Here is a 9,608-nt window from a genome sequence, read left to right as displayed (position 1 = left end):
TGCATAGTGACTGCAATATTCTCATGTAAGAAACATGGCTATTTTATTTTGTATGTGGATGATGGGCAAGACTTATTTGGTTGTGACAACAAGTTTTCATGCATTATATTTGGTCAGTTTGGCATATTTGTCAAGTTTGGAAAAGACTTACTTCTTATTTGGTGAGTTTGGTCCTATTTGTAGACAACACTGCCTTACATTGTAATATACCCTTTCAATAAGCATAACATGACACCATTTGGAGGAACTTTGTACACAAAACAAGTAATCACATATTAAGAAGGAATGACATAAGAACATCATATTGATCAAATATAACATTGGGTTCAGCATAACATTGTCACTTCCACCATTACATGACACCATTACATGAAACAAACTACATGACACCAAACTAGGACTGCCACCACTACTAACATCACTGCAGTCTCCCAAAATGAACCTGGCATCACCAATGCAGCTAATCTTCAGTTCTTCACCATGTATAGCGCCAATGCACCAACACCTAACATCAGCACAATAGCAAATAGGATCTTCATGAGCATCACCAGCTCTCTCCCAAGCTTCATCAGTGCAGCAACTTGCTGCCTGGTCATGACATTGCCACTCTCTCTCTCTTCACAAACTTCTTAGACATGCTGGTTGATCCATTCATGTAATGAAGCTCTTGTGCATTCAGAAGTTGCTCCCTGCGTTCCTCAGCCGCACCAATAGCATCCACAGCTGCATCGCCAACCAGATAGTGATTGTCAACCAGGTACTGCACGTACTCCAATTCCCAACGCCGGAACTCACAACTCACCTATCCCAAAAATACATGCCAAGGTAAAAAAAAGTTCAATCTTTCCATCCAAAACGGAATAGAATCCATGGACAGGACATAAATCGAAGAGATAAATCCATGGAAACACTAACCCCATGATTTTGGCACTTGTAGAAGACCCATCCATCGTGCTTCTCAGTGGTGGAGACAAACATGCGCACTTTCTCCTTGCGGCCTGCGCAGCGGATCAGCGGCAGCGCCAACGCCCGGCGGCGGACAGCAGAGGAGGACGAGCTCGTGAGAGACATGACCGCCAGAGCTTGCGGGGGACAGCGCCAGAGCGACGGTGGTGGCCGAGCAGAGCGACGGAGGCGGAGCAGAGCGACGGAGGGTTAGGGATTTGAGGGGGACGCCGTGGGTTAGGGATTTGAGGGATTGGGGATTTTGGTTCTTTTACAAAAAAAACCTTCATGAATCGTTGACCGAATGAGAGACCACTACGTGGCGGTCAACAATAGGTCAAACTAGGCATGTACACACCGCATACGTGCTACAGTGACCGTAACATTGCTCTGCAAATCGTACATTTTTGTACGCATGAGTCTTGTCAGATTGGGGGTTTCTGTCGATTTTATTTGGGTTCTAGGGTTTAGTTCATGTTTAGGCTTTTGTATACATGAAATTGGTGTGCATATGCTCTGTTTTGATGTGAAGAAAGAAGACTTCTTTTGGTAGAAAACTTCAGTACTTGTACTTAGCCCTGTTTTTGTGTGATTTTTTATTTAGGAATGGATCCACTGGACTATCTGTCTGTCAGATTTCATTTCAGTGGGGATTTTGAGCATGATGGAAATGATTGGGTGTATTTGGGAGGAAAAACTGGGATGCCCAGCATTGAGCACACAAATTTATCACTATGTGAACTGAAGAAAAAAATTGCAGATCATGTAGCCTACTCTGAAACTGTTCTAGAAAACACCAAGTTGCAGTGGAAATATCCAGGTGGTGATATGGCAAATGCTTTGGTTGTACTTGATGATCAACAATCAGTGGAGGTGATGGCTAATCATGTGACTGATGCTGGTGTGATTGACATATATGTTACCATTCCGGCTGAGGAAAGTCCTGAAGCAAGTGATTGGGAGTTTGAATTTGTAGAGGATCATCAAGCAGAGCAAACAGAGGAGGTGCAGGCACAGGAAAGAAAGGCAGAAGAGGATCAATACATAACCAAATTGCATGTGTTTAGGAGTGAAAGCTCAGTATCTGAAAGAGGAAAAGGTGTTGCAATTGAGGAGGTGCGGGTTTCAGGTGACTCAGATAGTGACAGTGACTATGTTGTGCCTCCTGCAGAGAGCAATAGTTCTGTTGAAGATGATGAAATTAATGAGGACAGAAAATATGCCAGAGAGTTCAAGTTGAAAAAGAGAAAGAAGATGCTTAGGGAGGAAGAAGCAATAACTTGCAATGTTCCTGAGGAGTTCATTGTACCAGAAACCTGTAAGCTGGATGATGATGCAGATGACACTCCTTATTTTGAAAGTGATGATGATCTCTCTTATGATGAGGCCAATGATGGAGAGGTTAATGTTGTCAGAAGGAGAAAGACAAACCATAAGGTGTATGATGACACTTCAGGTGCACCCCAGTTTGAGGTTGGCATGGCTTTTTCAGATAGCAGAAAATTCAAAAATGCTTTGGTTAAATATGGACTGAAGAATTTCCATCATTTGATATTTCCCAAAGATGAGAAGAAGAGAGTGAGTGCGAAGTGTAGCTGGAAAGGTTGCAATTGGAGTATATATGGGTCAATAAATAGCAAATCTAACTGGTTGATAGTTCAGAGGTACAACAATGTCCATACTTGTGTGCCTAGAAGAGATAATAAGTTGGTGACAAGTACTGTGATTGCTAGGAAATATTTCAGACAAATAAAAGATAACCCAACTTGGAGGGTGGAGAAAATGCAAGAGGTTGTACTAGAAGATATGCTAGCTGATGTGAACATATCCAAATGTAAGAGGGCAAAGAAGCTTGTAATGAAAAAGCTCATAGATTCAACTAATTGTGAGTATTCTAGAGTATTTGACTACCACCTGGAGTTACTTAGGAGCAATTCTGAAAGTACTGTTGCAGTCACATTGGACCCTGATGTACATGATAGACATGTATTTGAGAGGATGTATGTGTGTCTAGATGGTTACAAGAAAGATTTTATGGCTGGATGTAGAAGAGTTATTGGGTTAGATGATTGTTTCCTCAAGGGGGCAGTGCATGGACAAATTCTTTGTGTTATTGGGATTGATGCCAACAACCAAATGTATCCAATTGCATGGGCAACTGTTGAGGTTGAGAGTTATGATGGTTGGTACTGGTTTCTGTCATTTCTTCAGAAGGACATTCAGATTAATCATCATGGTAATGGCTGGGTTTTCATCTCTGACGAGCAGAAGGGCCTCATCAGAGCAGTAAATAAAATATGTTCACAAGCAGTAAATGAAATATGTCCGCGCCACCGTCGTTGCCCTAATCGCCGCCGTGTCGTCGAAGAGAGAGGAGAGGGGAGCGGGAGGCGAAAAGGTGAAGCGGAGCGGTCGAGGCAGGGGAGGGGGCGAATTAGACCAAGCATTGCCGATGTGGCAACCCCCTCATTTAAAGTGCTCAACTGTCCCTGCCATGTATGCAAAACCGGGTGCTCAAAACCATCAAAACGGTCTCAGGGGTGATTTGACTGGTATTTGTCAGTCTACGGGATTAAGATTCCGGTTTTTGCGGTTGGGGGTGATCTATTCAGAATCTGACAGTTCAGGGGGGGTATTTGTACTTCTTTCGTCTGAAAAATAATGTTTTTGATACAATTTCGTAGAAGTGTGGTTATGTTTTTGATACAATTTCGTAGAAGTGTGGTTTTTGTAACCCTAACCTTCAATATTAATGTTTTCTATAATTAACTCCGCCTCGCTTCACGATCTAACACAACACGAAACTCCCGCGCCGCAGAGGACCCTCTGTGTGCAACACAGCCTTGACGTGCAACCGTGAAGTTTCTGCCTACACTGAAAATGAAATGGGTACATGTTTGCGTCCCCAGAGCAACTCCAATCAGACTTCAATCAGAACATATTTGGTTCTAATCTACACTCCAGACTACAGACCTGACAAGACTGTATCCCCCATGAGCCCATGACGACGCGTCGCTCCGTGTGTCGCGACAATACCATCAACCGAAGCATCACTGCTACGGCAGCATGCTATCCTTGACCCCGCGAAAAAGGAGGCAGATTCTTCCGTGCGTGGCACAAGCTTCATCCCCCGGATCATGGAATCAGATGCCGAGCTCAGCTCAAAGCGGGTGTAAAAGGCAAAGTTTACGGAATCTGATGTTCTCCGCCGCATTTTCTCGGCCGCTGTTATCCCGATGCCATCATCTTTGCCAACAATATCATCTTGGAGAGCTCTCGCATGCCGACCAGCGCACGACCGTAGGCGCGAAAAGGTCATCAAATTCCGTCTTCACTCCTTTACCACGAAACCGTAATGCTTCTAGGCGTCTAGCCAATCTGCAGCTATATATACGCCACCGCCTGCTTGGACTGTTGCTGGAACCAACGAGGAGTTCAGACTTGAGAGAAACCGACCGAGCATGGGGGCGGCGCCGTCGCGACCGGAGGCGTCCTCCGCCTCCTCACCCACCGCGGATGGCCATGTCGTGCCGACGGCGCTCAGCGCTTCTTCTACTTCTGACACCGCCAACCAGGCCCAGTCCAAGAGGGCGCCGGCTCCTCACATGCTCCGGGAGATCGTCGCCGGGGAGAATGTCACCGACGTAGCCGCGCTGGAAGATCAGGTCACCGCCGGGATCTTCTTGGCCGGGAAAACAAAGGTTTACTTCTTCTCAACACTGAACTGATAATCTGATATGTGATGTAACTTATGCTTCAAACATTGTTTGCAACGGTGCAGAAGTACTGGGTGGACGAGAGGACCAGGCACAACTGCTTCATGTTGTTCCCTAGAGGCCTGGCCATCACCTGGAGCGAAGACCCCAAGTACTGGACTTGGCACCCCCTGAAAGAAGGAAGGTTAGTTAAGAATCATAAACATGTGTACATATATACATACTTAACCTGATGTTCTGAACCTGAAATGTTACCATCAGTGACGCCCAGGCCGGAATCGAGACGGTGGCGCTGCAGAACGTCTGCTGGCTGGAGGTCCAAGGGAAGCTGGAGCTGTCCCATCTCACGCCAGGAGTCACCTACGAGGTCTTCTTCGAGGTGAAGCTCGACGACCCGGCCTACGGGTGGTCGACGCCGGTGAACCTCCGGCTCAAGTTCCCCGACGGCACGATCCAGCAGCAGAAGGAGAACCTGCAGGAGAAGCCCAGGGGGAAGTGGCTGCAGGTCAAGGTTGGGGAGGTTAAGCCGCACAAGGGGCAGAATGGAGAGGTTGAGATCTCCATGTTTGAGTATGATGGTGGGCAGTGGAAGAGGGGGCTCCTTATCAAGGGCATCAAGATCATCCCAAAAGAATGAATGATTTGGTTTTGGTTGTGTTTTGTTACCAGCGATCATTGGCTGTTGTTTGTCGACTGCGCTAAGATCAGTTTCATGCATGGGAATAATGTTTTCACTGTTACAGTACAAAATATCAGGAGTTTTGAATGAATGTTATGTCTTGAAGAAAAAGTTGCACTAGAAAGAATCTGAGATCACTTTCCTCGGTTGCTATAAACCTCTAAGTACTGGTTATCTGACTGCAATAGTAATGTCATTTATTCAACACTGCACTATTTTCTGTTTTTCTGTAATATGTGATATGCTTACCAAAAATTACTCGAACATTTATCTAAATACGAGTCGCCACAGAGGACAACTTAGAGAAGGCACAAAGCTTATAAATCACCACTCAGCAAGGTTGACACATTACAAGTTTAACACGTTCCTTGACATGTTTGTTGATTGGATCAGATCAGAAAACAGGTAAGGGAGAGTTCAAGCCCGCAACTTGATCAAGGGTGGCACAGTTGTTTAACAGATAACAGTGACATGGTCACATTTTATAGTGTCCAATATGGAATTATTATTCAAATTACACTGCCACCCCAGAGCTCATGAAAACTAAAAACAAAGCTCTAATTGTCCCACTTCAGTGGGATTCTGTTCCCATTTCTCAAGCTGAAATCAAATGGACAGAGAAAATCTGCTCAACTGAAAATCTGGTAACTGGACTTGAAATTGTACAACATGATTTCATGGGCTGATCTTCCATTTTAAGTGGAAGAAAATTCTAAAACGACTGAATGCTATGTGCAGGCCGAGGCATGGGTTTATCTTGCAAGAAATGCTCAAAAAGCTTCAAGGCTTGTTGTGGACGATGAAGGGGAACCTCATGCCCTGCGCCTCGTATTGTCACCAACGTCAAACCTTTGTACACTTGGCACCAACCAGCAACCTAAGCAAGATCCACACCATTAGAAAATGATGAGCATAGATGTAGCAAAGTGAATAATAAGGGAATAAAACTGTTATTGTTGTTTTAGTACTGTTCTGACTAACCTCTTCCTCATCATACCACGGATACCAATTAGTAACGGTCGGAAGATATAGTGCATCAATGGAGTATCTTGTAGCAGTGAGGGGTACTACGGAATCGGCATCACCACTGTCAAATTTCCCAATTTAAACAATTAAAACCTCAGAAGGCCAGACGGGCTACTTAATACTGTGAGCCGTACAGTCAATAATGATCATATATCAGCATTGGAACCATTGTTAAAGATTTATGATGCAGCCCAAATCATGTTTTCAACATAAATTTGGTGTACCTGAAGACCCATATTCTTATGCCAGCTGCAATCAGTTCGCGGTAAATAGGAAGCATGGACCTCGGTGAATCTTTCCAATGGTCAGACAAGACATCACTGTGAAATAGGAGTAAGTTTAGCGCAAACTATCATTAACAAGCAGGGTTTCCGGTCAGTCACAGGGAACTAGTTGTGGGGAAAACAAGATGAAACCAGTTCAACAGACCTGCAGGCGGTCCAGGAATACGGTATTCCCGTAACATTGGCACGAAAAGCTTTCTGCACTTCTGGTAGATTGTAGTACTTTGTTGAGTACTGTTCGGTGCAGGGATCGTATCCTCTTGGCAACCAGGGCTACATTTTAAACAGAGAATACTGTTAGGTGGCAGCATATGAAATTTTATTATGTTCATACAAATCTCAGAGGAGTCTAAACTGTACTTTAAATACTAGCTGCATAGTAATCATTATAATAATCAAATGTGCCAACATACCATTCTGTTACAGTAGTACTAGCTTAGCTATCAGCAGAATTATAGTTTCAGTAGTTGATAAGCTCACCCTGCGGCCCTTGATTAGCCTTCGCCTATGAAGTGAGGTCTTCTTACAGGTAGGTGTGTAGATGCTGTATGCGTCAATCAGGCCTTCCTCAGCTTCAGCAACATTATTAATCTTGTTGCATGCCTCGGATTCGTGCTCAGCTGAATCGAACTCACAAGCCAGCTGCAGCTTCTGATAGGTGTCATCAGAGATCAGCCCGTGCGTCCACCAATACTCGAACGTTCCAACGAAATCATGGTAATCATCAATAACCGCATTTCCGACCTAGATATCAGACCATATGTAAGAACAAGATCACGAGACAGTTTAAGAGAGCACCAAAAGAAGAGCTCAAGAAGTTCTAACCATGAAGCCTTTGAAGTTCAGGATGGGCTTCCTCACTCCCTTGTTGTTCCTATGCACTAGTTGAGACAACTGAGGGACATAGTGCCCTGAAAAGCAGTCATGGCAGCAAGAGTAAACTATGCAGGCACTTTGGCACATAAACCATATACATGTGATTTCTGCTAAATTCAGAAGTGAGCCTCCATGCTAGAAACAGAATGAACCAATTTTGTCTGCAGTTTACCTGCATAGCTCTCTCCGGCGATGTAGAAATCACGGTACTTGTACTGCGGAAACCTCTCCAGCCAATTCACCAGGAAAGCGTACGAATCATGAGCTGCACAGCAGCATTGGTGTTCATTCAGCACAACACATATCCACTAGAGCAAGTGCAGCACTAGCATGAGGCAAGTAGGTAGCCTGATCTCAATTCACCTGTCTTGTTGTCGCCGGGGGTGAGCAGATCGGAGCTGGTGTTGGAGTAGGAGTACCCGACGCCGGCGGGGGCGTCCAGGAACAGCACGTTCGCCACTGCGACACAACGAACGGATCCACCCCGCGTCAGAGCGCAACACACTTGCCGATCGAACGGCGAAAAGAGAGAGGAATCTACTTTTGTTCCAGGAGTAGGGGTTGATGGAGAGCGTCCTGCCGTCGGCGTTGATCCGGAAGGCGCCGAGCTCCTCGGAGGCGCCGTAGCCGACGGAGGAGCAGCCGGGCCCGCCGTTGAGCCAGAGCACGAGCGGGGCGGACTTGGGCTTCGCGACGGCGGCCTCGACGAGCCAGTAGAAGAGGGCGCGGCCCGCGGGGGCGTCGACGGTGACGTAGCCCGAGTACATGGAGAAGTTGACCGGCGGCTGGCCCGGCAGGCGCGTGATGCGGTCGGCCGCCGCCGCCGCAGAGGGGGACGCGAGGGAAAGGGGGAGCGGGCACAGCGCCAGGATGGCGGCCAGCAGCACGGCCACCGCCATTGGCGCTCGCGGTGGCTCAGCGGAGACCAGGACTGTGTGCTGCGAGGAGTGAGCCAACGCGAGGCCAATGGCGACTCGTGAGAGGGATGGAGGAAGCGTGGAAGGCGTGGAGTGGTAATTTGGCTTTAATTTGACATTTCCTACTATTTGGATCGTGTGGCTAGATAAGTGCATCGTCACGCGTCAGCTCATCATTGTCCATGGGCCACCTGTATTTATTTTTTCCACCAGCTATAGAGCTTTATCTTCCTGAAAAATGTTACCGGCAATTCCAGCGACCCAAACGGACCACGATTTTGTTCATTTTTGTCTGTTTGGGTCGGTCAGACGTCCGGATGAAAGTGGGCGGCTCGCTGGACGTTCTGTGACTTGTCCACATTGGCCATCACTTTTTACGTGGGATTAAGTGGTAGCCCAGTCAATTTTTATGCGGGACTTATGGTGTCCATATACTGTCCACATACTGCAACATTCATACTTTCTCAGACAAAAATACACCAAATCTCTCTTCAGAAAAAATTGACTTTCTGAGATAAAAATATTGTCCATATACAATCCATATACTGCAACAAAATAGACTTTTTCAGATAAAACTACTCCGAATCTCTCTTCAAATTAAACATTTATCTACATCTTACACTCTCTCAGATAATAATTAAACTACAGGACAAAATTCATACTTTCATAGTACAAGAAAGATCAAAATCCACAAAGCAAGATCAACTTGCACCATGAATCAAGCTTTTTTTTTGTAGATGACATGTATGCTTCCATCTACCACCTCAGCAACTCTTCCATCCTACCATGTATGCCTTAAACTGATTCTGCATCTGCAAAAGTTGGCATTGTTCACACAGTTAAACTACAGTTCATAAGAATTAATATACCAAACAAACTTTGATGGGCAGTGAAACTAAATTAACTGCTCTTAAAGACTCAAATAGTGCATCCAAGCAAAGCAAATAGACTCAATATTTCTCTTTTTCAGTTTTCACGTACTTGCTTAGAAGAAATGGAAAGAAAATTCAAGTTTTCTAAATATATTCTAGAGTCCACACAAGAAACTTGAAAGTAAATTCGTGGTGCACACATACCTCAGTTAATAGTAGTGGTCTTCTTGAACAATGTCACATTGAACATCAGATCTATACCAATCTTGGAGGCACATCAAGACTTCGACAGT

General features: G+C 45.4%; 2 protein-coding genes across 2 annotated transcripts; one reads left to right on the top strand and one right to left on the bottom strand.

Moving 5' to 3' along the window:
* The first annotated feature begins 4,209 nt into the window (after positions 1 to 4,209).
* On the top strand, positions 4,210 to 5,451 carry LOC123443078 (lectin-like). The gene is made up of 3 exons (XM_045119329.1): positions 4,210 to 4,646; positions 4,727 to 4,845; positions 4,923 to 5,451. The coding sequence occupies exons 1-3, from the start codon at positions 4,407 to 4,409 to the stop codon at positions 5,296 to 5,298; spliced, it is 735 nt and encodes a 244-aa protein (XP_044975264.1). The 5' UTR covers positions 4,210 to 4,406; the 3' UTR covers positions 5,299 to 5,451.
* Positions 5,452 to 5,792: 341 nt separating this feature from the next.
* On the bottom strand, positions 5,793 to 8,560 carry LOC123443077 (serine carboxypeptidase II-1). The gene is made up of 9 exons (XM_045119328.1): positions 8,068 to 8,560; positions 7,890 to 7,985; positions 7,699 to 7,791; positions 7,476 to 7,561; positions 7,131 to 7,394; positions 6,796 to 6,923; positions 6,591 to 6,686; positions 6,322 to 6,427; positions 5,793 to 6,217 (listed from the first exon to the last, which is right to left on the bottom strand). The coding sequence occupies exons 1-9, from the start codon at positions 8,423 to 8,425 to the stop codon at positions 6,053 to 6,055; spliced, it is 1,392 nt and encodes a 463-aa protein (XP_044975263.1). The 5' UTR covers positions 8,426 to 8,560; the 3' UTR covers positions 5,793 to 6,052.
* Positions 8,561 to 9,608: the final 1,048 nt, after the last annotated feature.

Source organism: Hordeum vulgare, chromosome 3H (assembly GCF_904849725.1).
Source record: "Hordeum vulgare subsp. vulgare chromosome 3H, MorexV3_pseudomolecules_assembly, whole genome shotgun sequence".
Classification (NCBI taxonomy): Eukaryota; Viridiplantae; Streptophyta; class Magnoliopsida; order Poales; family Poaceae; genus Hordeum; species Hordeum vulgare.
The sequence above is the reverse complement of the archived record's forward strand: the minus strand, read 5'-3'. Positions and strand labels throughout refer to the sequence as shown.

What these genes read in the sequence shown, in the direction of transcription:
- LOC123443078 (XM_045119329.1), top strand. Translation starts at nt 4,407, where the DNA reads ATGGGGGCGGCGCCGTCGCGACCGGAGGCGTCCTCCGCCTCCTCACCC. An exon ending in TCTTGGCCGGGAAAACAAAG is followed by an intron (nt 4,647 to 4,726) that starts GTTTACTTCTTC and finishes GCAACGGTGCAG; the next exon opens with AAGTACTGGGTGGACGAGAG. An exon ending in CACCCCCTGAAAGAAGGAAG is followed by an intron (nt 4,846 to 4,922) that starts GTTAGTTAAGAA and finishes TGTTACCATCAG; the next exon opens with TGACGCCCAGGCCGGAATCG.
- LOC123443077 (XM_045119328.1), bottom strand. Translation starts at nt 8,425, where the DNA reads ATGGCGGTGGCCGTGCTGCTGGCCGCCATCCTGGCGCTGTGCCCGCTC. An exon ending in CCCCTACTCCTGGAACAAAA is followed by an intron (nt 7,986 to 8,067) that starts GTAGATTCCTCT and finishes GTTGTGTCGCAG; the next exon opens with TGGCGAACGTGCTGTTCCTG. An exon ending in TGAACTTCAAAGGCTTCATG is followed by an intron (nt 7,395 to 7,475) that starts GTTAGAACTTCT and finishes TCTGATATCTAG; the next exon opens with GTCGGAAATGCGGTTATTGA.